Source organism: Penicillium cinerascens, assembly GCF_028974065.1.
Source record: "Penicillium cinerascens strain IBT 15544 chromosome Unknown contig_1_segment0_segment0, whole genome shotgun sequence".
Taxonomy (NCBI): Eukaryota; Fungi; Ascomycota; class Eurotiomycetes; order Eurotiales; family Aspergillaceae; genus Penicillium; species Penicillium cinerascens.
In genome coordinates, this window is record NW_026695287.1 from 1,371,890 (window position 1) to 1,395,718 (window position 23,829).

Genomic DNA, 23,829 nt, shown 5'->3' on the forward strand with positions numbered 1-23,829 from the left:
AACAAAGGGGTTCAAAACCGTCCCGCTAAGAAGTGTGGAGGCGGCGCGTCACCCAACTTCACCTGCAACTCCGGCTCCGCCTCGGCAACAAACACATGGGCCTGCACCTCGCGCCTCCATGTCTTCCACCTGACAGCATGGTGCTGCCTCTGTGACAATCCTTTACATCTGCTGATGGTCGCAGTTCCTCATCTGCATCCGAATACAGTACGCCGAGCACAGCAGCCCACATGCTGACACCGCGCCGCCATGCCGTCGAACATTCAGGTCTTTGTGAAATGGAAAGACCAGACTATATTTGCGGGGGAGAATGTGGAATGCACCATTACCTTCAAGAACGTGGCAGATACTGCTTCCGAAGCCAACAATGGAGCTGAACCTGGCCAGCACCAGCGCAAGTCCTCTCGAGTCGCAAACCACACCAGCAACTCCCCTTCGGACTCTTTTTTCTCAATGAAATCACCCCAGAGCCTCTTTTCGGGCCGCCGATCCTACTCCATCGGCTCTCAAAGGAAGCCCTTCCACCGAACTGCTTCTTCATTGAGCTCCCCGCTCGTCGGCTCCCAGAGCTTCCCGCCCCCCAGCGGCCCCTCTACACCTCGAACTTGGCAGCCAGGCCACAGCCATAAACGATCCGTATCGATTCTCTCTATTGATAGTGAAGGCCAGCCGGACAAAACACCCTCACCGCAGAATTATAGAGGCAGGCCGGCCAGGGGTCATGGACGTTCAGCAAGTCTCCAGATTGTCCCCAGGAGGAATGACAGCTATGACGATTCTTATAGAAAAGGTGATAGGATGGTCCATACACATGGATTGTCTCGAGCTTACAATGGTTATTATAAAGCGAGATCCCATATACCCGGCCCTCCGCTCGCTGAATCTCCGAATGAGTCAGCCCCCGGTGATCTGAAAGTCGATACTTCCCATCTTGGACGAGCTAGCCGTACAAGCTCTGTCGCAAACAGCCCTATTGTTCCGACTGAGCAATTGCGCGCTTCCTCTCGAAGATCCCAACCCCCGGCTTTCGATTTCAAGTTTCCAGCTGCCCCTCCAACGACCGATCCAAACAACCGACCCCGTCTTTCCCCATCTCCCAAGTCGACAGACAGAATCGCCCCAAGTAAGAAATCAGCCAAAGATGCTTCGCCGTTAGGCGCCCCGTCCCACCAGCAGCTTGCGCGAATAATATCAGCCACAAGTGTGAATGGAAGCACTCGGAGCAGCGGCGAGTTTTACTCGGTCAGCGATCATTCGGATGAGACATTGGCATCTGAGTACACAACCTATTCTGCTCAGGGTGCACGACCACCCCCAACACTAACCGGCCGACATGCGCGGCATTATTCGAGCGTGGCCGCCTCTTCTGCCAGGCCGAATGATAGTCAGGCGCTATTGATGGGTTATGCACAAATAAGCGCCTCATTCACAGTCGACGGCTCTCTCGTCAACCAATCAGTCTTCGATGAAGTCAAAAGGAAAGGGGTCGTTGGTGGCCAGCCAGGTACGGGCGGGCTTCCAGGTCGGCCAAGTTCTGCCAGCAGTGATCGGTCTCGGAAAGGTGGTGGCTTTTGGGGATCGTTTAAATGGAATGCCATTGAGGAGTCGATCAACGGGTTTCTCTCGAACAATGAACTTGATGGTCTGCGAGAGATGCGTGGGGTCGCTTCATCAAGATCAATTCCATTGCTTTCCACCCCACAGTCGCTTCTCTTCGTCGACCTGCGACTATCACCCGGGGAAGAGCAGTCGTACTCATTCTCCTTCTCTCTTCCCAGAGGACTTCCGGCGAGTCACAAAGGCAAAGCCATTAAGATTGCCTACAATTTGGTTATTGGTACCCAGCGGCCAAGTGGCCCCAATGAGTCTCAACGCGTCAACCGCATCAACATCCCATTCCGTGTGTTCAGCGGCGTGAATGGTAAGCTGTGACTGAAATGATTTTTTTGATATTCCTAGACCTAACAGCTTTCAGACAAAGGAGGCGTTCTTGGCCATGATCTAATGTCACCCTATGTGATCCTCCGTGATGAAGCCAAGGTGCAAAAAATTGGACCCGATGCTCCTATCGCTCTTAAAAGTCAGAGTATCAGCACCCCATGGAACTCAGCTGGAGACTTCCTGTTATACGTGGATGAGATCCTGGAGCAGCGCGCACGCGCTAATACTCTGTTTCCCCCGGGAACCACTCTTTCAAGGAAACCAAGTTTCGAAGAACTTCCACATGCAATGTCTTGTAAGGATATCATCGACTTTGCAATCCTTCGCAGCAACCAAGCTGTCAACTCCCGACGCAGCCCCAACCGATTCGAGATCGCTCGTGATGGGCAACGCATTGCCGTGGTTGTGTTGAATCGCCCCGTTCACCGACTTGGAGAAACCATCATTGCCACGGTGGACTTTGGGAATGCTTCAATTCCATGTTATGCCGTGCGAGCGTCACTGGAGACATCGGAGAAGGTGACACCCAGCCTCGCCGTCCGTTCAAATGCAAGCATTCATCGAACGACACGCCGTATCCATGCATCTCTATTTGAGAACACCTTGTATGCCACAAGAGTGGTCTTCAGCCCCGCCATTCCTGTCACCGCAGCCCCTACCATTCTCACAAGTGGCGTCACCCTCGACTGGGATTTGCGCTTCGAGTTCGTGACACCGACCCTGCACAATGAACAAGGACCTAGTCCATCTGGGACACAGCTACTGGAAACATTGTCTTCCGATGACCGCGGCAAGGTCATGTCCGCGATGGAACGTTTGGGCTGCGAGTCCTTTGAAATCTCTATTCCGCTCACGGTTTACGGTGAAACCGTGCGAGAACAGCTGTTGGAGGAGAACGAAGGGTACGCTATATAAGGATGCGTGCTTTGACTCCGAGGCTCTTAAGGTGCCTGCGGTGCAGGCCGCTCTCTTGTGTATTTGATTTAGATATCCCCGTATCCCGCCCCGTGCGCAAGATTTGCCTCATTTTTCTTAGATACCTTTATAATTCGTGTCGATACCGCGTTCTCCCAGCTTTTTTTCTCGCTTCTCTCTAAAAAGGTAAACATGTGGTGCATATTAGCTCGCTTGCTTTCCTTAATGCGGCGCCAGGGTTGACCATAGCTCTAGCCTTGAAACAACTTGGCCAATCCACCAAGCGGAATCGACCGCAAAACGTTTTGTCGGCGAGGCCGGCAATGTTCATATTTTTGCTAAGATAAACCAATTATGAAAAAAGGAATAAGTATCTAGAATTAGATGCGAGATCATGAACTAAACAATGTAACTATCTAATCGGCTATTACGTTGCAGCAAGACTTCACATATCTTGGCCTTTCTTCAAGTTGGGCCGTATTAACCTACAGAGCCCGTTTATATTTATTGCCAGAGTTGAAGCTATACTCTGCTTCCCATCCAAGACTGACATAGGTCGCCCAAATGCTCAGCCACCATGTGTCTCAATTAGCTACTTTTTCAAAAATGTCAAAGCTGCGAGGCACAGCGCATCCACTCCAACCTTCATTGTTGGTTGTATAACCGGTGCAAATAGAGCCGAGTGATTCCCAGGAATCTCTTCTCCCGAGCTTTGCGCCTTATCCCAAACTTCTGGATCAATACACCCAGTGAGCCAAAAGCAGCTCGGAAGACCTCGGCAGGTAGCCAGCGTGGAAAAATCCTCGCTGACATTCGTTCTCGGTGTATCACCGTCGAAGCTCTCAAAGTGACTATCGAATGATACAGCCACTTGAGATGCCAGGCTGTTGTCATTTGTGGTGGGCGGGAACCGTCTTGTCGGAGTGAACACCGGTGGTTTGGGCGAACCACTTGCCACGCACTCGGCCTCGACGATGCGTTTGATAGCAGAGATGAGCTTTTCACGAGTCTCCAGTTTGGCACTCCGGAAATCGACCCCAAGTTCAGCCCTGTCCGCAATGATATTTTCCGTCTGGCCAGCTTGGAGACTGCCGACAGTCAAGACAGCAAGATCACTGGGGTCAATCTCTCTGCTCACGATGCTCTGCAGTCTCACGACAATGTGAGCGGCTAAAAGAACAGGATCCACTGTCTGATGTGGCTGTGAACCGTGACCACCACGCCCAAATACAGTGATCTTCATGCTGTCGGCAGCAGCCATGATGGTACCGGGACGTGACCCAATGCTGCCTGCACGCATTCGCATAACGTGCTGACCAAAGACATAGTCTGGCAGGGGGATCTTTGAGTAAAGCCCATCGTCAACCATCGCCTGCGCGCCTCCACCCCGTTCTTCATCGGGCTGAAACAGTGCGATCAAAGTCCCGCTCCATGCGTCCTGCATCTTCACGAGCGTCTCAGCCGCGGCGAGTAGACAGGTCATGTGCATATCATGTCCGCAGGCATGCATCACGGGTTTCTCAATGCCGTCGGCGTCGCGCATAGTCACGGAGCTCGCATAGGGGAGCCCGGTAAGCTCCTTGACTGGAAGCGCGTCCATATCTGCCCGCAGGAGGACGGTCTTCCCAGGACCGTTTCTGAACACTCCTACTAGACCATAGCCTCCGATATTTGTGTGGATGTCAAAGACCTTCAATCCGGCCAGATGGGCTGCGACCTTTTCGGATGTAGATTTCTCCTGGCGCGAGAGCTCTGGATGCAAGTGAAAGTATTTGTAAAGATCCTCGTAAGGGGCCAGGTCCAAAGAGGTCTTCTTCAACAGGTCTGATAAGCTTGTTTCGGTCATCTTGTGGTCTTTCAGGAAATGTATTATCAAAATTGAGGGGGAAGCTCCTGCACCTGCACTCCACAGACGTTGAGTCAGAAAGCCTTCCCCGAGGGTCCACCAGGCGCTGACATCTCTTTCCCGTTCCCGCTCTATCGGTGGATCAGGGTGTCTGCGGGGGCACATCAAAACCTTTTGAATTTCATTATACTAACGGCAGTCACTTAGTCCTTACTAAATTCTACTAGGCCATGGGAAGGTCGTCGGGGAAAACATCAGCAGAGTCCAGTGGTGGCAGGCCTCCTGCGAAGCAGTACGGTACCGACCGTAATTGCCTTCCATATCCAGGCCATATAGATACTTTTTAAACCCTAGTCAGTGATACTCTAAACTTCATATGGCTAATTCCGTATTTAACGGATTTGTTCCAGGGTTGCATGGTAACAAGGATGAAAGTAAGAGCGCCGAAGTAATACCTTCAATATGGAGACATGAACGGTTCAGAGATAGGCATAATAGTATTCGCTGTCACTGTAATAAACCAGTCGAGTCGAAGGCTTCTGCGACATGCGAGTGCATGTCGAAGTTGGCGCTGGAGCTCCGAAAGAGAGAGCGGGCCAACTTCGCCCATCTATCGGAACATCAATTCGTGCACACGTCAAGTAGCAAATAACGTGGTAGAAGGCGGAGCAAACCATCATACGCCGAGTACTTCTGCGCCGCTGGAACCTTTTTTAGGAGTTTAAAAGGCTCTTGTATCTATCTAAATATCTGTTATGGCCTCTTAACTACTGCAGAAGCCTTGTCTTGGGATATGTGCACCAACGACGTCCTCCATCTTATGCCATCGAGGCGCAGGCGACGCCACGAAGGCCCGACCACCTCACTAACGTTAGCGAAGGCTTCACAACATTGAACCGGAATCCACTCCCAGTGGGATTCACTAGGGATTTCCCAGTCTAGCTAAGCACTTTTTAAGCGAAAGACAGTTAAAAACAGTAGTTACCCCTTGTCAAGGCGGAGTTTATAAGCCCGTCTTATCTGCCTAAGTGAAACAACCAAGAAGATCTTTCCTGTCCTACTACTAATCTCTCCTTGATGTCCGGCAATTCTACTTACTAGTGACAATTCTCAACCTGATCGCGAAAATGTTGGGTTTTCTCTCCAGCAAAAACTACGATCCCAGCACTTCGCATCGAGATAGTGTTGGTTCCAAGACGGATCTCAAGATGCCCCCAGCAGCTTGCGAAGAGACTATTACACCGGAGAAAAAGCTAGAAATCAAGATCTTTTCCCTCTATCGCTTGGTCTGGAATGGCATCTATCGAGTCAACGACAGGCATGGCCCGACTCATCTGAATCGACTGGCCGAACTCTTTGTCGGCGCAGGAATGTCTTCATTTGTCAATAAGCCCGAGCAGATACCCGACGAACACACCGTCAATGGCGGGAGAAGATGGAACCCAGCGGATATTCGTGTTCTCCAACCTCTGCGCGCGGCTCTGACGAATCCTGGGCCCAGGGGCCTGAGGCTATTTGATGGAATGTCAGTTGCTTCGCTGGAAGCAGTGGTGGAGGTGCTTGAGGCCTATGCAAAAGAAATTGCTAGTGTGAATGCTCTCTACCAACTACTTCGGGGGCTCCAGGTGGGGTTCCGGATGCCAACGGAGGATGACGAAAAGGCCGTTCTGGAGCAATTTATCCCTACGGCTCATGAATTCGCCAGACGAATTTTACATCTAGATGCAAGACTGTGTGTTCTTGTTTCCGACTTGGAGGACGAGTTTTGGAATGCGTATGGGCCGGTCACGGGGCGGGATGGATGGCTTGTGCACGACGTCGTTTTTCCACCGATACAGGACCAAGGACGTTCGAAGAAAGTCATCAGCTTCAAGGCCATGAAATGAATCTCAAGAATGACGGAGAAATCAGCCTTGTCTGCGCTCTCAAAAACTATAATAGCCTCGTCGAGTTGATCAGTCGCTCCATTCCACCTGTATGTTTGATAAAGCAAGGCTGAAAGGCCCATTGACACCCGGGAGGTAATTGTATATAGTTCTGTCATGTGAGGTTGAGACACGATTGGAGGACGATTGAGGGGCGAACGTTGATCCGTGTCCGGCTGCAGGCCTAAGACGTGACTGCCCTTTGGGAATCCTAATCCCGATTCTTCGAGAAAAGCCAAGCTTCGATACAGTCTCATTCTCCTTTTCCAATACCGTTGTTCAAATATAAGCCCAGCACTGAGCTGAAAGTGACATTTTCCACACAACGCAATGTCCACCGATCCGAAGTTCGACGACCTCCACAAGCAACTCTTCGAGGAAGGCCTCAAGACTCGCCGCTCGGTTGTTGGAGACTCATATGTCGACAAAGCTCTCGCAAACGGATCGTCTGAATTCTCTCGACCTGTCCAAGAGCTCATTACCGAATGGGCCTGGGGAAACGTGTGGGGCAGACCAGGTCTTGAGAAACGCGATCGAAGCTTACTCAATATTGGCATGTTGATGGCCCTGAACCGCGGACCGGAGTTGGCGGTTCATATCCGAGGTGCTCGGAGGAATGGTCTTAGTGAGCTCGAGATTCGCGAGGCTATTATTCATGCCACGGTCTACTGCGGAGCTCCGGCCGGCGTGGATGCTATCAAAACTGCGGAGAGGGTACTGAATGAGATGGCTGAGAATGGCGAGATTGAGCGTGAACTGGGAGGTAAAGCCAACGTATGAGATGACAATATCTGGTTTCGCGGGGATATCTAGACTTTTTTTGGTGACTCCATGGAGATCTCGAGCATCTTCCAATACAGCCCGGTAAAATGCCCGTCGGATGTTCCCACATAATACTAGACATATTGTTGATCGAATGGGTATTATTTCAAAACATGTACTTGATGAGGCTACATTACTGATTCGCAATCCGCGTTGGACTCGCGATGAGCTCGATATAGTTACTGATTTGATCCTCAACCGCGGCGGAATATATAGATAGAGTTGCCTCCGAGAGGAGGTATGCCCGGTAATACAGGGCTGTACTGCGATATAGGATGCTTTGGGATATATGTACATTATTTTTCATCGAGCCAGTTTTCATACTCGAAGCACGGAAGGCCCAAGGCCACGGTCGGTGACTGACGTAGAGCGGTAACTGGGGCAACGCCAACCCGTGGGACCGATCGCTATCACGTTTGGTGGAGCAGCTGAACCCGATAACCTCTCCCTTGCCCTTGCACTTGCACTTGCGCTTCGATCTGGACTCTTCCCTGCTTGTACCGCTGCACATTTCCTTTCCATTTGATACCTAGGTATGTCGGATCTTATGTCTCATTCCCCCGTGGCGCAACTGACCCTGTCATCGGAATGCAGGCACACCGCGATCAGCGCCAACCCCGCCGCCGCAAATAACAAGGGAGATAAATCCCTGAAAGAAAAAAGATGGCTTCGTTCATCACCACAATGTCGGTCCCCGCTGCTTCTGCTTCCGTTCACCTGTCTACTTCCTCCGAGGCCTCATCTCATTCCTCGGCGCGATCCTCTCAAACCCCTTCCCATAGTCTGAGCCCGTCGGGCTTCTACCAGACCACCCGCACTTCCCATGTTCCTATTCTTGAACCACCATCCTACCTTTCTCCGGCTGTGCGCGCGCTCAAGCAAGGTTCCTTTGGACTAACCCCTCCCAGCAATGCGCGGACACGAGCCCCATTCAAGCCCCGCTCCGCGGCCAAGGGTACCAGCAGCTACCAGCTGAGACAATTCGCCGAGGCAACTTTAGGAAGTGGCAGTCTGCGCAAGGCTGTCAAGCTTCCCGAGGGCGAGGATTTGAACGAGTGGCTTGCCGTGAACGGTATGACTCCCCTTTCTCCCACCAGCAAACGAAGGAGGCTAATGGAACTTTGGCTTTGGTCAGTCGTCGACTTCTACAACCAGATCAACCTCCTCTACGGATCCATAACCGAGTTCTGCTCGCCACAGACATGCCCCGAAATGAAGGCAACGGATGAGTATGGCGCACCGCGAGAGAAGAGACCTCCCGTGTTGAATCCTGGCTTACTATGACCCAGATTTGAATACCTCTGGCAAGACTCGGAAAACTACAAGCGTCCGACCAAGATGTCGGCACCCGAATACATCGAGCACCTGATGAGCTGGGTACAGAGCAACATCGATAATGAGCAGATGTTCCCCAGCCGAATCGGTATGCATACCCGAGCACTGACTTGAAAGAGCCAAACTCATGTGTTTTCTCATCTGCAGGTGTTCCCTTCCCGAAGACATTCCCCAGCCTCATCCGCCAGATCTTCAAACGCCTGTACCGTGTGTATGCTCATATCTACTGCCACCACTACCCGGTAGTGGTGCACCTCGGTCTCGAGCCTCACCTCAACACGAGCTTCAAACACTACGTCCTATTTATCGATGAGCACAAGCTGGCTAGCGGGAAAGATTACTGGGGACCGCTGGGTGATCTGGTAGACAGCATGTTGCGCAGCGACTGAAGCGTGGCGTGAATGGGAACCTTATATCTTGTGCATGGGAAAGATGCTTGTGACCTCAGAAACTGGACCTTCTGGCGGATGGAGAACCAGAAGACATCGTTCCCCAACGGCGTTTCGGGCGTGGAGTTTGCATTGTTGTCATTGAGATATGTTTATAGCCTTCATCGGCGTTTGGTCGTGTCGGGTCCTGGGTGAAGAATGGACAACGGTGGATTTGCTGCTGTTATGAAACATAGCTATTGCAAGACAATTGACGCGACATATGCCGTTTTGATGTGTTGACAGTGACCGGAAAGCTGGGTGCAAGTCCGGCAAGCTCTAATTAGTAATTGAAGGAGTTAAATGACTCCTGCAGTACATTATATGGAGCATATCTCAGTCCGAGTCAGTTTGAAGCTCTCGTTGAGTAAATAGCAAGGATAAATCTGGCTTGAACTATGAAGTAATGCGAAAAGGGGAATCGGGTGTATTAGGTCAGCACACCACGTGACTCGGGAAGAAGTCGGACCTCGAACTCAACCTGCACTCAGGACGCAATCGCTCGCATCTCCCCCCATCTCAACTCCCACGGTCTCCTCCCCTCCCTCGAGGATATTCTCCTGCTCAATTCCACGATGATGTCCGCTCGCGTCGCCCGCACCGGCCTGCGTGCCGCCCAGCAGTTCTCCGTGGCCCGCCCGGCCTTCAACGCTCTGCGCACCTATGCCACCCCGGCCCAGGACGTCCGCCCCCCGGTCGCCCTGTTCGGTGTTGACGGCACCTACGCCACTGCTCTGGTATGCACCCGACCCTTTGCAAGAGACAGCTCCAGCTTTGTCGAGATTTTTCGCGACTCCGTGTTGCCCCGACCCCTCCCGCTGCCCCCTCTGCGTCAATCCCGCAGTTGGACGTCGCAGGAACAAACGCACCCGAAATAACGACGATTCTAACTCTTCCTCTTCACAGTACACCGCCTCCTCCAAGTCCTCTGCTCTCGAACAGACCGCCAAGGCCATCGCCAACCTCGGCCAGACCCTGAAGGCCGACCCCAAGCTGATCACCATCCTCGGCGCTCCCACCCTGTCCGTCTCCGACAAGAAGCAGATCATTGAGGAGCTCCAGAAGGTCGCCGGTGCAGACAAGGCCGACATCCTGAAGAACTTCCTCGCCACTCTTGCCGAGAACAACCGTCTCGGCTCCCTCGAGGGCGTCTGCGAGAAGTTCGGCGCTCTGATGAGCGCTCACCGCGGCGAGATCGAGCTGAGCATCACCTCCGCTCAGGTGCGTTTTTCTCACGCGTCATTTGATTAACGAGGGATGTGCTAATCTGTACCACGATACAGGAGCTCGACTCCAAGACCATCTCCCGCCTCGAGAAGGCCGTTGCCAAGTCTGAGTACAGCCAGGGCAAGAAGCTCAAGGTTGTCGCCAAGGTAGGCTTTTATACGTGAGAAATGTCCCATTTGAACATCAAGCTGACATAACCAGGTCAACCCCGACCTTGTTGGTGGCCTCGTTGTCGAGATCGGCGACCGCACCGTCGACCTCAGCGTCTCCTCCAAGATCGCCAAGATGAACAAGGCTCTGACTGATGCTTTGTAAATGTAAAATAGAGTTGTGGGGGATGGTTAGATATAGCAATCCGTCCCGCATGAACGTTAGCGTCTGGTGAAGGTGGAAATGGGGGGTCTCTTGCATTGCCCTCTTTCTCTTCCATTTGTTTTCATTATCCGTCACCTGCACAATACACAATTTCCTTATCACTGTTTCCAGCGTAGACGGTAGTTTTACGGAATGCCCCAAATCTTGAGACTGGACTGGAGGAAGTCGCTGAAATGAAGGTTCAAAATGCATTCTTACTATGGTCTCGTGTAATACCCAAGGAAATGTATGTAAAATCAAAACGACATCTATTAACCGCACACCTGTATCAGCGTGCCATGACAACAAGAAATCCCGCAAATCCATCAACTATGCAAAGCTATGCTCTGACCCTATCAACGATGTCCGTTGCTGCCATTGTGCCCGTTCTCCTTCTCGGCCTGCGTCTCAAGCTCGTCTTCAAATGCGCCCAGCGAGGCGGAACTACGCACACGCTGCAATTGGCTTTCGACGTAATGGTCGAGATGGTCGTCCGCACCTGTGTGCGAAGCGGCTGTACTTCCCCGTCGGCTAGTCGTTCTACTGGCATCCTCGTCGTCCAGAGCTGACGACGCTCCTGGAGTAGCGTCGCCGGCGATCGTGGAGTGGAAGTCGCTGCGGCTGCCGATGGACCGAGTGGTCGAGGAGCGACGGACGGACGGACGTCTTGACACCGACGGGCGGCCGGATCGGGAGAAGATGTCATCGAAGTAGTGGGAGGCGGCAGCGAATGGCGAGCGCGGAGTTTGAGGAAGACGGCAGTTGAGTCTGGTAGATGTTAGTTTTGTCATATGTGCTAGCGAAAAAAGAAATGCTCACCCAGTGTCTTGGATGATCTTGGCGATCAGACCAGTCCAGCCGCACTGGTGGGAAGTACCAAGACCGCGGCCGGTATCGCCGTCAAAGAACTCGTGGAACCAGAGATAGTCCTTCCAGTGCTCGTCAAAGTCGAGGAGATCGGAGTTCGCATTGATGGCACGACGGCCTTCGTCGTTGCGGGCGAAGAGATGCTGCATACGGTGCTGAAGCTCCTCGGCGACCTGGCCCAGATGCATGTAATCACCAGAGCCTGTGGGACACTCGACCTTGAAAGTGTCGCCGTAGAACATGTAGAAGCGAAGCAGTGACTCGACGAGCAGGAAGTTGACACAGAGCCAGATCGGTCCACGCCAGTTACTGTTGCCGCCGAACAGAGAACTGTTCGAGTCACCGGGAACGTATTCTACCTTGAACGTCTGGCCATTGACATCCATAGAGTAAGGGTTCTCTTCGTGGAACTTGGACATGGATCGGATGCCATGCTCGGACAGGAACTCAGTCTCGTCGAGCATGCGCTTCAAGATCTTCTCCAGGCGGTCCTTGCTGACAAGGGCCAACAGGAGCCGGTCATCCTTACCGCGACGCTTCATGCTGGCGATGTTGCGCTCAGCGATATCCGACCTGTTCTCAACAAACCAGTCCAGTCTTCGCTTGAACGAAGGGAACTTCTTGATGATCTCCGGCTCCAGCGTCAGTACGGCATACAGCGGGATCAGACCGACCAACGATCGAATAGGCAGCTGTTGAGTCCACGGGCCGCCGTACGAAATAGCATCGTAGTAGAACCTGAGAAGATTAATCTCTGCCTGTGTAACCATGTCTCACTTCCAACGTACTGGTCTTCCTCATTCCACAGGGACTGGATGTTGTCCTCGCCGTTGCGGAAGGTCATGGCATCGCTGATGAGAATGAAATGTTCGAAGAACTTGGACGCGACTGGAATGATATTAGCATGAGAACCCCGTTCCTAGTCTGATCGAACTCACTGTCTTCGTAGGTTCTCCGATGCTTGGCCAGCTCCAAGGAAATATTGAGCATGCACAAGCAATAGAAGGCCATCCAGCCAGTGCTGTCGGCCTGCTCGAGTACACCACCCGTCGGAAGTGGCTCAGAACGGTTGAACAGGCCAATGTTATCCAGACCCAGGAAACCTCCCTCGAATACGTTCTTGCCATCTGAGTCCTTGCGGTTTACCCACCAAGTGAAGTTGAGTAGCAACTTCTGGAAGACGCGCTCAAGGAAATCCAGGTCCTGACGGCCGTACATCTTGCGTTCAATCTTGAAAGTACGGAAGACCGCCCACGCATGAACGGGCGGATTCACGTCTCCAAAGTTCCATTCGTAAGCGGGCAGTTGGCCGTTGGGGTGCATATACCACTCCCTGGTCATCAGATCAAGCTGCTTCTTCGCAAAGTCCGGGTCGATCATGGCCAGGGGGATACAGTGGAACGCGGTATCCCATGCCGCAAAGAACGGGTACTCCCACGAGTCGGGCATCGACAGAATATCGTCGATATACAGATGACGCCACTGCTCGTTGCGCACACCCTTTCGTCCTGCAGGTGGAGGAATCTCGCCGGGATCACCGTTGCTCCATTGGTCCCAGATAAAGTTGTAGTATTGTTTGCACCACATCATACCCGAAAATGCCTGGCGTTGGATGTTGCGCAGGTCCTCGCTCATGGGAAGCGGGCTGATCCGATAGTAGAAGTCGTCGGCCTCGGCGCGACGCTGCTCGATCACATCATCCAGTACTTCTTCATCCACGAACTCTTCCTTCTTCCGGGAGAAGCGGAAGCGGACGACGGCGCACTCGCCGGGAGGGACCATGTCGCCATTGTCAAAAGCATACCAAGCAGCAAACTTGGTGCCCTCGTTGTCGGGGTTGATGGCACCCTTCTCGTCATCGACGATGTGGCGATGGAAAGCATCCTTCACAAAAGGATGCTCGTTCTCGGTGCCCCATAGCTTCTTGTTGTTGGTCTCATTCTCCGTGAAAAGCATGCGGGGCTGGATATCTTCATCGCTGGATCCCACAGGAGGCGAAGGCGCGAAGCACGCATACCGGTCACCCAGTGTTCGGTGGGTTGACTTGGCAGTCCGGTCTCCGTCCTGCTTGATCGATGGCTTCGCCTTCTCCTTTTCCCAGGACCATGTGTTTCGGAACCAGACGTGGGGAATAATATGCAAGGGAGCCGGCTCGGGTCCGCGATTGTATGCAATGACACGGAAGATCAGCTCCTCCTCATCCTCGGCTTCCTTGGCGGTCTCGATGAAGATGTCCCAGTAGCGATTTTCCTCGAAAATGCCAGTATCGAGGATCTGATATTCCCGCTCTAAACGCGACCGCTTGGCATTCTCGTCGATCAGATCCTGATAGGGGAACTTCTTCTGAGGGTATTTATAGAGAAATTTCATATAGGAATGCTGCAAGTCACATCAGAAGATAGGTCGTGCGAAGTCCTAGTGGCTGTACCTACCGTGGGGGTATTATCGACGTGGAAATGGGCTTCCTTGATACTCTCGCCATGATTACCTTGAGGGTTAGACAGACCGAAGAGGCGCTCTTTCAAAAAATCGCTGGTCGCAGGTTAGTCTCCTCGCACGAGCGGAACGGAGGGGCCGGACTCACTCTTCGCCGTTCCAAAATGTAAATGCGATGTTCTGCAGGCCGTGGGTATCGGATACACCGGCGATTCCATCTTCGCCCCAGCGGAAGGTGCGCGACCGTGCATGATCGTGCGAAAAGTCTCCACCGAGTTAGCCATGATCCCCACAGATTCTCCAGTTGCAACTTACAGCTCCAGGCATCACCGTCTTCACTACTACTTGTTAGCATTGATCAGCACCTTCTCGAGGATTCAAAACTTACGAGTAATCCTCACGAACTGGGTAATGGTTAAGTCATTAGCGAGCGGCACTCGGCCAATTCAGAGTCAAACGAACCGGTTGCCCATTGTCGCTCGGCCACATACGGACCCCATCGTTTCCAGTAGCGAGTGCGCTCCCGATCCTCCTTGAGGCGCTTCTCTTCCTCAGTGAGATACTCTTGCTTGTCGATCAACACCATGGTGGAGACGGAATGGGGACTGCGGAGTGGGAGGGCCAGAAACGACCAGGGAATATTGCACTAAAGAAACCAGAGAAGAAGCGAATTTAGAATAAGGAAAATCAAACAGAGTCCACCAAATTCACAGAAGAAAAGGTGATGGGGGAAGAGGGGGGAGAAGAGGAGGGGCAGATGGGCTCGTTTTCTGCCAGGCCTGGAGCTGTTCAAGCTCCACAGAAACAGAAATGGGCAAAGCAGGGACTGTTGCAGTGATGCCGTCACAGAGTGGATTCGGGCTTTGATACTTTCTCTATCGCTCCAATAATAGGCCGCGCGGGTGGTCCATTCGCATCTGGACTGCTTATCGCGCATCTGCCGGGGATATTTCAAGATTCTCAGGTTCTACCTACACATTTTGCCGCTACGGCACCACGGAAATATGCAATTCGGGAGTGAAAAACTCAATTGCGCCAACGAGGCACCCAAGCCCGGATAAATACATTTTGCTTCAAAACATGAAAATGGACAAGAATTAAACGGAAGAACAAACGGGCTCGGTATTTGGTGTTCCGGGCTCCGCGATCAGCGGAAGTGTCAAAGTGGTATAAAAATTACTGAATCCAATGGGGGAATGAGAGAATCAAAAAACTTCCGCTGATAATGCACTTCAAGACTCGTTTGCCTCCTGCTCCTGCTCCTGCTCCTGCTCCTGCTCCTGCTCCTGCTCCTGCTCCTGCTCCTGCTCCTGCTCCTGCTCCTGCTCCTGCTCCTGAGGCTGCTCAGTGATGGTAGCGTCTCCTGAGGGAGCTGTGTCAAATCAGTCCCGCCCAGTATATAACGACTTCCCGGAGCAAAAGACAAATTCAAACCGCATGGGGATGATCAAGTTGAGCCATCCTTACCGGCTGTCTGGGCCTCTCCTCCACGGTTGCACTGTGCCGAAGAGCCGCCGTAAACCGACTGGCGTTTCAGACGCTCTTCGGCCTCGCGGATGCGCTCCTGCAGAGCTTGGAGCTCGCGGCTTTGGATCATCATCTGTTGCTTCCTACAGAGACGCGTTAGCTCCCACGCACCCGGGTTCGACCGCCGTCCGCCGTCCGCCGTCCGGCACTGCGAAAGCTATCGCCGAGGCCGAACTTACTTCTGATCAATGCTAAGGGACAGGTTATTGACGTCGCTGTCCAACGAGAAGGCGCTGTCGAGTGCTGTCGAAAAGGCCTGCGCCATAGTGCTGCACTCTTTGTCAACACCCATTTCAGATGTAGCCGGAGGGGAAGGACACGCACGACTGAGGCCGAGCCTTGGGCTTCCATTCGTGTTCCGCGTCCGACATGTTTTGTATACTAAACCCGGAGGGGATCTCGGAGGTTTCGAGTAGAGGGGCTATGTGCGACTTGTTTCGAGCGGGGCACCTCACGGCCACAATTAAGGTATCACCTAAGAATAAGGTATTCGGGGGTTGTCGAGACCAGGGCCAGCCAAGAAACGGAGGGAACGGAAGAATGAGAGCAGGGGTGTCTATGATCTGCCCCGATCGAGTGCACTGGTGGATTGTCAGTGTTTTGCTTATACTTCGATAAGCACAAGCCCCCCTAAGAACGGGAGGGGGGCTAGTGTAGGTTCAAGGGGGACTCCATACCGGGACCCAAAGCACGGACTGAGTAGATGATCGGGGACAAGACTGAACGTCTTTTGGGAAGAGAAGAAGGAGGGGAGGAAAAAAGAAATCGAGGAGAAAGGACGATCGCAGCCCACCGACCTTACTAGTTGATTATTTGAATCGCGGAGGAAGCATATCCACCGCAAGGGGAGCGTCATCGTATTACAGGGGGAAGATGAACGGACTAAGATACACTAGGTCCCTACGTGGGCTTCAATTCAGGGGTTGGCCTCTCCACTTGACTGGAAAAGGGGGAGTTAGTTCATTCACTCCTGGTGGGGGTTCAGCTAGAGGAGAAATAGGAGATGCCTCGCAACAACATTTCACCATCGGTCCGCCTCGAGGAGATGCTGCTCACTATATTCCGTACTCGAATTGTATACTCATTCCTTATAGACGGAAACCGTTGGGTTTCCCGGCAACAAGGGTGGCACGTGACCCATGTAATCTTCAGTATTTTCAGTAATGCCGGCTGTCAATCTTGGTCAAGTGTCACTTTGCCAGAGGGACGTCGGGAGCTGCGAATCCACCCATCTCATCGACTCCCATCTTCACTTCGTTTCATCCTTGTCGGAGAGCCCTCTTTCCGCCCTTCTCTGACGTGGATGGACTGAGGTATCCGCATTCACTCTCCCTCCCCTTCCAGCCCTTCCAACCTTCCCGTCCCGACTGATTCTTCGCGATCGAACACGCTCCGCGTTCCCTCTCGATCCCCCTCCCCTCCAACACCGTGGCACCGATCCCCAAAGTCCTCACCGCCAGCGGCCGACCGGGCGGGCAATGGGGAATGCCTCCGCTGTCGGCATACACACCTTTTGAGTCCTTGCTCTTCTTCCAGTCCCTGGCCACGTCCGATGTGCGACCGGCGAGCTTCGCGACAATCTCCAATTTGCTGCGAAATAACCCACTAGTACACCAGAATGTAGCGTTTAGCGCAGATCGCCTGACTGCCGAGGCCTTGGAGGACCTTTATGTGACGTTGCTGCGAGATGGATTGGACCGCGACGCTCCACCCGGACAGAATGGACGACCGACTGAAAGCTCGGGCGCTAGCAACCCTAAGAAGCGCAAGATCGCCAGCCCACGACCGGAGGGGCTATCGGACGGAGTTTCACATGCCGTTTTGGTACCAGAACTCGTGTCGCATCTTTATGCGCGGTACAGGGAGCTTGTGACTAAAGGGATCAGGGACGATGAGAAGAGGTATACTGAAATCAAGAAAGAAATTGAACACCTGAAGGAGGATGAGAGCAAGCCGCTTGCTCCAGGCACCAAGGAGACTGCTGTCAAGGATGTGGACCTCGAGACTGAACCGATGGATGTGGATGTGAAGCAAGAGACCTCGCGACGGGAGCGACCAGACTTTGCGATTCCCCTCGGACAGTCCCCCGAGGCAAAGAAACCGCCCGGAGAGGGTAGTGGCCAATTTCAAGCAAAAGAAACTCAGCCTCCGGCTCCTACGCAAGCACCGACCCATGACTCTCAAGCACCGCAATCGCAGACTGTCAACGGTCAAATGGTTCCGCAAGCGCCAGTACCCCCGCCGCTCGCGCCTCGGGCTCAGCAAGTAGCTCCTGCGACGCCTGCAGCAGCAGCAAAAGCACCTCATCCTTCTCAAATCGCACCTCGTCCCAATGTGCCCGGAGGCACACCCGTGGCTGGCAGTGCCGGTGTTCTCCCCGGATCTTCCCAACCAACTCAAGCGAGTTTCCAGCAGTGGCAGCTTGACCCACCTCCTCAATCTCCTTATTCCGCAACTTCTCCCAATATTGCTGCCGCACCACCAGGCTCCACGTCTACCAAACAACCTCCACCCGGACCCATTCAACTTCCATCAAACAAGACTTCAATATCTTCTACTGTTCCGAGCACGCCGGGTGCTCTCCCTTCAGGTGCCCAAACGCCCGTCCCCATTGGCCATCCTCGTGTCTCGCACACCCCGAGTGTGGTCATTCCGTCATACTCTGATCGTCGTGGTTCGCGTCCTCGACTTTCCATTGATACCCCTGGCTCCTCAACACCATGGAAGATGACCCCGCGTGCGAGCGTCGTCGAATCTCCTGTATCACCCGCACGTCCAGGCCCGGGTGATGTCAGTCCGATCAGTGATCGGGCTCCCTCTCCCGATGCCATGGATGTGTCACCTCCTCGAGAACGAAAGTCCCGGCGTGGCCAGGCAGAAGCCAAGGCTGTATCTAATATCAAGTCCGAAAAACCATCCACTCGCCGGACGCGTGCGACGAGTACCGCTTCATCACCGAGTCGTGGGCGTTCAGCGACCCCCCGGGCATTGTCCCCCGATGTCGAAGATTCGCGGGTTAGCGGACGTCGCAAGGGTGTTGCGGCTGATACAGATGACCAAGCTGCGAAAAATCGTTCTAAGCGCAAGCGAGGTACCAGTGAAGCATTGGAACCGGAACCTACGCCCATAGAAGCCCCCAAGGTGGATACTCGCTACGTGATGTGCACACGTGGTTTCCACCGAACGGCGGCACCGATCTTGAACGATGTGACTACCCATAAGCTTGCTTCCATTTTCGCAAAGCCCATCGGAGAGCGTGATGCGCCGGGCTACCATGATCTTATTTACCGACCCCAGGACCTGAAATCAATTAAATCTGCCGTCCACCAAGGAAGCAAGGCTGTGGCCGCGGCGACGGAGGCCGTCAGTACACCTGCGGGTGACGGCGAATCACCTGCTCCTGCCGTCGGTACACCTTCCAAACATAACGCCCTCATGCTGCCAAAGACCGAGGACCTGGTGCCTCCAAAGGGTATTGTGAACTCTTCGCAACTCGAGAAAGAGTTTGTCCGCATGTTTGCCAATGCGATCATGTACAACCCAGCCACTGAGCGTGGCTTTGGTCCTGCTTTCCCAATGATCAGTGACCGTGGCACTCGTGAGAGCACGCAGTCAGAGGGCGACGAGGGGGGCATCATTCAGGACTCACTGGAGATGTTCGAGGATGTTGAGCAGGCTGTAAAGCGATGGCGCGATGCAGAACGCACGGCCGACGAGCTGGCGAACAAGAACATCCTCTCACTCCGACGCGGCAGCGCCAGTGACTTTAACACTGATAGTGCCGACGATGTCAAAGGGTGATTGATGGGATCTCATGTCTATCTATTGTATGATTTTGAAGTGTTTTATTAGGAAAATTCTGGAATGAAGACGATCTCATCAACGGGGGCCTTCGCTAGCCACCCGTGATACGAATAATATTTGACTTCCTATGCAAGCTCGTAGCAACTGTATCTGATCATCAGATAATCTGCCCCTCGTCAAATCGAAAACAGGCCAAACAGGAGCTCCAAAGAGCTCCAAAGATACAGCCATTCCTCTGGTACAAATTGAGAACATGTGATCGATTTTGAAGCTTGGAATACTATTTACACGTCAATGCTCTTTCCATCCAACCAATCCTTGGCAAATCGGTACAGCATATCGTGTTTCTCCCCACAAACAGTGCCGACATGCCGTCTATGCCCAGGCATGTCCTTCAAAACGGTAACGCCCATGGTGAGCTCCTGGCAATAAGCCAAACACTTGTATCCTTCGGGGTACGAATCAAGTTTGGCCTGGTCCAGCCTTGGAACCTTGTTCGGGTTGACAGGAAGCAGCTTATCCTTCTCATACCAATGACGAACGAACCGTGCGCCCCAGCGACCATCGACCTTTTCAAAGAAGAAACAGAACCGACAGTCAGCCTCTGCGTCAACTTCGCAGCCGTCGATTGTGAACCGCTGAGTGATGGTTGCCTTCATCTTGGTGACGGCGCGGGTTCCATCGGGCGTGATATCACTTGTAACACCGTGGCAGCGGTGCATGATGAATGCACCCTTGTCCATGCCGGCTTTTGAGGCAGCTATGAAGTCTTTGTAGGAGACCCGGCCGGACCAGGTGGTGTATACATAGGCGTCTTCGTGGAAGATTGACTCAAAGTTTTCCCATTCGCAGGCATCCCTATTACAAACTTAGGGAAACGAACGTGGATGGGCTCGTGAAATGCTTACCGGTAACAGGGCCAACCCTCTGCGAGCTCGCGCAGCTTTGCTCGCTCCAGAACCAAGCTATCGGGCCCGTTGTTGCGAATAGCATGATCAGGCCGAGTGCCTGCAGGCAGAGAATGAAGTTCAGGCATGATGAAATGTGAAAAAATTGAGATGGGGTTTTGTTTCAATCGATTCCAAGTAATTTATCGGCCTAGGTTGGGGAGGGGGTGCTCGGAGATCCCGTTAAGGCCGCCGCCGAAGGTACATGGGTGTGCATTCACGCCATCCCTCTCAACCGCCGTGGGGAGTGTGGGGAGTGTGGGGATGAGAAAATAATGACGGCAAGTACCGGATAACCCGAATTTATGAGCTTCAAGTAGACTTTCAAGTCTCTCGTTGAACCCAGTGTTATATGTAAAACTTGCACCAACGATAAAAGGTTGGAGATCAACCGAGGGGAAAGGAATGATTACTCGGCGGAAGGTCAGTCACGTACGTACTCTATTTGGCTGGAAGCACCAGGCTAAGCCTGCGTGCAATCTATCTGGGGGTATAAACATTTTCTTTGCAATCGTCGAGTAGCATATATCATGAGTAGAAGCCGGTCAAGCAGCACGCACAGCTTGTTCCGGCTTCGTGCGACCCAAGCCCTCCTTGGCGTAAAAGTCCATGGGATAAATGCCTTTATTGGCAGTGTCCCAGTTCTCACGCACACCGAGCGCAATGAGTGCTTCGTATGGTGTCAACAACGGCCGCGTGAATGCGTATCCCCAATCGATACTGAGACGGGGACAAGCGATCTGAACCCAGCACTCGACATCGGCCATGGAAGCCAGCTTGCCGGGGAAAATCTCACTCAACAGTAGGTTCACCACGGGGATCCCGCGATCTGCCAAATGACGCTCAATCATTGCCATCGTGTTGGGGTTTCCCTGGCGGCCAAGGGAACCCAGGATGATGCCCCATTTGCGGGCCGACTTGGCAGATGAAATCGCATCGCGTCGAAGAGTATGCATCTCGTTATGGTCATAGCCCTCGCGAGTCAATGTACGCGAGTACGGGTCATAGCGAAATGCAGGAATAGTGGGGTTATGGATCATGGCGGATTCGAGGTGGAAGCGTCCGTCGCCGAGGTAGAGAAGAGCGTCGATTTCGGTGTTGAGTTGGGGCGATGTGCAGCCCAGAATTTCACCCTTGGAGAGAGGCATAATTTGGGGGATAACCACTTTGAAGCCGGCACGCTCCATGACAGGTTTCAGTCCATGGAGGGTTGCGTTGAATTGAATTGTGCCGACGGTAGCGATGGTCTGACCGGGTTTAAAGTTGCGCTCGAGGGTTGCCATTAGATGGGTAGTGTCGATGCTAATGTCGACAAAAATATATAGAGTTTTGATCTTGGTCACATCCACGGGAATCAAGCAGCTATGGGCATAGTGGACGAGCAGATCGCAGCCAAGAGCCCGCGCGGTGTAGTCGTCAATGCAGCAGGCGCCGTATGTCACGTCGCCCATAATGAGGGTCTCGATTCCGGGACAAAACTGCGTCAAGATATCGGATATAGTTGTGGCAAAGATCAAAAGGCCCTCGGGGAATTGAAGAGCCACGCGCTGGGCTCCGGAGGTGCGTACTCGGTGGATTGTCTTGGGGATCTCGAAGGAGTAGTTTTTGGGGAGCAGCTCCATGGCTTCTTGGATTTCAGGGTCATTGAGGATTTCAGGGGGCACTTGGTTTAGAGTCCGGGCCGTCCGTCTGGGTGCAGCTGTACATAACAGATTAGCAGGTGTCTACGCAGAAGCCGGGCAAACCCTGCATACCTTTCTGGATCTGCGTTGACTCGACATCGGTCTGGCCGGCTGGTTCTTTCTGAGCCAGGGCATCGGCAGTTCGACGGCCCACGAATCTCTTCTTAGGCTGTCGCAACTGACTGGCCTGTGCATTTGCTGTGTCCTCCATGATGATGGATGTCCGATGGCATGATAGTGAAGCCCCGCTATCGATTTATCTTTTTTTCGGTGGGGCGTCATCGTTTATGCACTAGGCCCGATCAGGGAAGGTTTCTCTCCGCATCTCATGAGCTTCCCCTCGTCCATCTTTTTTTACTTTCTTTACTTTCTCACTCTCACTCTCACCTCTTAATCGGAGTCTCTGTTACCTCCTCGAGTTGCCGCCATGGCTACACGCTCCCGTTTCCGTCTACTCTCGGCCTTGCGCACCCCTGCCTCCACGCGCCGCTTCGCGACCGAATCGCGGTTAGACTCGGACCATGTTCGCATCGTTGAAGTCGGGCCTCGAGATGGACTGCAAAACGAGAAGAAATCCATTCCCATGGAGACAAAATTGGAGTTGATCCGCAGACTGGCAAAGACCGGAGTTACAACCATCGAGGCGGGCTCATTTGTTCCTGCGAAATGGGTACCACAGGTGCGTATCCTCGGCACATCTCGGTTCACGATCATTCTTACGACCGAAAGCTGACTCTAGCATGGTTCATTTGCTCTAGATGGCTAGTACTGCTGAGATTTGTGAACAACTTCTCACATCACCCCCTCCATCTGAAAATACAATTGCCTACAACTACCTCGTTCCCAACATCAAGGGGCTGGAGAGCCTGGTCAAGATCATGGACGCCACTGGCGTGCCAGCGGATTCACCCGGATCGGCGTCAAAGGCCGCAACAACAACAGAGATTTCACTTTTTGCAGCAGCCACTGAAGCATTTTCAAAAGCAAACACCAACTGTACCATCGCCGAGTCCTTGGAGCGCATCAAGCCGATCGCCGCATTGGCCAAGACCAAGAATATCCGAGTTCGTGGATATGTCTCAGTTGCTCTGGGATGCCCCTACGAAGGACCCGACGTGGATCCTTCCAAGGTCGCCGACATTACTGCCACCCTCCTAGAGATGGGTGCGGATGAGGTCTCCGTAGCCGACACAACTGGTATGGGAACGGCACCCCGGACCATGGAACTTTTGCAAGCCCTGAAGGCCGCGGGTATTGCCAACTCAGACCTGGCATTGCACTTCCACGATACATACGGACAAGCCCTGCTGAACACTCTTGCGGGCCTGGAGCACGGCGTGCGCTGTTTCGATTCCAGCGTGGGAGGGTTGGGAGGGTGCCCTTACAGTGTGGGGGCCACTGGCAACGTTTCGACTGAAGATCTCATCCACACTTTCAATAGTCTGGGCCTTCACAGCGGCGTCGATCTGGCGGAGATGTCGCGGATTGGAGCGTGGATCAGCGAGGAGTTGGGACGAACAAATGATAGCCGGGCTGGAAAGGCAACCCTCGCCCGACTGTGAATATAAAAGGGGCAATACTTGTCATTGAGTTTTGTGGTCGTCTTCGATTCCGAAATAACCAGTGAATTTGGATTGGTGCTCAGCTGCCTTGTGCAGGTTCTCTATTCTGAGTTGCGAAAATAGTTCATCAGCAACCTCAAAAAGGTGCTTCCATTCGTCCAGCCACATGCTATGTACATCATTACAAGCTTTTTGAACAAACCCAGTATTT

The 23,829-nt window shown here is 53.1% G+C and overlaps 12 protein-coding genes across 12 annotated transcripts; 7 read left to right on the plus strand and 5 right to left on the minus strand.

Annotated features, from left to right (window-relative positions):
• Positions 1–249: 249 nt before the first annotated feature.
• Positions 250–2,856, plus strand: N7498_002056 (putative intracellular protein transport protein (Sat1); the record flags this gene model as incomplete). The annotated part of the gene is made up of 2 exons (XM_058449118.1): positions 250–1,921; positions 1,976–2,856. 2 exons carry the CDS (start codon positions 250–252, stop codon positions 2,854–2,856), a joined length of 2,553 nt encoding a protein of 850 aa, XP_058311462.1.
• Positions 2,857–3,448: 592 nt separating this feature from the next.
• Positions 3,449–4,702, minus strand: N7498_002057 (M20 family metallopeptidase; the record flags this gene model as incomplete). Its single annotated transcript, XM_058449119.1, has 1 exon — positions 3,449–4,702. One exon carries the CDS (start codon positions 4,700–4,702, stop codon positions 3,449–3,451), a length of 1,254 nt encoding a protein of 417 aa, XP_058311463.1.
• Positions 4,703–5,829: 1,127 nt separating this feature from the next.
• N7498_002058 (uncharacterized protein) lies at positions 5,830–6,588 on the plus strand (the record flags this gene model as incomplete). Its single annotated transcript, XM_058449120.1, has 1 exon — positions 5,830–6,588. The coding sequence occupies one exon, from the start codon at positions 5,830–5,832 to the stop codon at positions 6,586–6,588; it is 759 nt and encodes a 252-aa protein (XP_058311464.1).
• Positions 6,589–6,957: 369 nt separating this feature from the next.
• On the plus strand, positions 6,958–7,407 carry N7498_002059 (CMD-domain-containing protein; the record flags this gene model as incomplete). Its single annotated transcript, XM_058449121.1, has 1 exon — positions 6,958–7,407. The coding sequence occupies one exon, from the start codon at positions 6,958–6,960 to the stop codon at positions 7,405–7,407; it is 450 nt and encodes a 149-aa protein (XP_058311465.1).
• Positions 7,408–8,133: 726 nt separating this feature from the next.
• On the plus strand, positions 8,134–9,173 carry N7498_002060 (Mob1/phocein family protein; the record flags this gene model as incomplete). Its single annotated transcript, XM_058449122.1, has 4 exons — positions 8,134–8,521; positions 8,585–8,678; positions 8,739–8,872; positions 8,932–9,173. 4 exons carry the CDS (start codon positions 8,134–8,136, stop codon positions 9,171–9,173), a joined length of 858 nt encoding a protein of 285 aa, XP_058311466.1.
• Positions 9,174–9,787: 614 nt separating this feature from the next.
• Positions 9,788–10,754, plus strand: N7498_002061 (F1F0 ATP synthase subunit 5; the record flags this gene model as incomplete). The annotated part of the gene is made up of 4 exons (XM_058449123.1): positions 9,788–9,949; positions 10,119–10,433; positions 10,496–10,585; positions 10,641–10,754. 4 exons carry the CDS (start codon positions 9,788–9,790, stop codon positions 10,752–10,754), a joined length of 681 nt encoding a protein of 226 aa, XP_058311467.1.
• A 395-nt stretch (positions 10,755–11,149) lies between these two features.
• N7498_002062 (uncharacterized protein) lies at positions 11,150–14,682 on the minus strand (the record flags this gene model as incomplete). The annotated part of the gene is made up of 9 exons (XM_058449124.1): positions 11,150–11,561; positions 11,613–12,398; positions 12,449–12,548; positions 12,599–14,039; positions 14,093–14,192; positions 14,245–14,362; positions 14,412–14,434; positions 14,485–14,500; positions 14,559–14,682. The coding sequence occupies 9 exons, from the start codon at positions 14,680–14,682 to the stop codon at positions 11,150–11,152; spliced, it is 3,120 nt and encodes a 1,039-aa protein (XP_058311468.1).
• A 646-nt stretch (positions 14,683–15,328) lies between these two features.
• N7498_002063 (uncharacterized protein) lies at positions 15,329–15,994 on the minus strand (the record flags this gene model as incomplete). The annotated part of the gene is made up of 4 exons (XM_058449125.1): positions 15,329–15,468; positions 15,564–15,706; positions 15,803–15,892; positions 15,948–15,994. The coding sequence occupies 4 exons, from the start codon at positions 15,992–15,994 to the stop codon at positions 15,329–15,331; spliced, it is 420 nt and encodes a 139-aa protein (XP_058311469.1).
• A 1,114-nt stretch (positions 15,995–17,108) lies between these two features.
• Positions 17,109–19,424, plus strand: N7498_002064 (uncharacterized protein; the record flags this gene model as incomplete). Its single annotated transcript, XM_058449126.1, has 1 exon — positions 17,109–19,424. One exon carries the CDS (start codon positions 17,109–17,111, stop codon positions 19,422–19,424), a length of 2,316 nt encoding a protein of 771 aa, XP_058311470.1.
• Positions 19,425–19,711: 287 nt separating this feature from the next.
• On the minus strand, positions 19,712–20,463 carry N7498_002065 (putative pathogenesis associated protein Pep2; the record flags this gene model as incomplete). Its single annotated transcript, XM_058449127.1, has 2 exons — positions 19,712–20,285; positions 20,336–20,463. The coding sequence occupies 2 exons, from the start codon at positions 20,461–20,463 to the stop codon at positions 19,712–19,714; spliced, it is 702 nt and encodes a 233-aa protein (XP_058311471.1).
• A 456-nt stretch (positions 20,464–20,919) lies between these two features.
• dph1 (2-(3-amino-3-carboxypropyl)histidine synthase) lies at positions 20,920–22,267 on the minus strand (the record flags this gene model as incomplete). The annotated part of the gene is made up of 2 exons (XM_058449128.1): positions 20,920–22,073; positions 22,129–22,267. 2 exons carry the CDS (start codon positions 22,265–22,267, stop codon positions 20,920–20,922), a joined length of 1,293 nt encoding a protein of 430 aa, XP_058311472.1.
• A 185-nt stretch (positions 22,268–22,452) lies between these two features.
• On the plus strand, positions 22,453–23,652 carry N7498_002067 (hydroxymethylglutaryl-CoA lyase). Its single transcript, XM_058449129.1, has 2 exons — positions 22,453–22,735; positions 22,815–23,652. Exons 1-2 carry the CDS (start codon positions 22,484–22,486, stop codon positions 23,616–23,618), a joined length of 1,056 nt encoding a protein of 351 aa, XP_058311473.1. The 5' UTR covers positions 22,453–22,483; the 3' UTR covers positions 23,619–23,652.
• Positions 23,653–23,829: the final 177 nt, after the last annotated feature.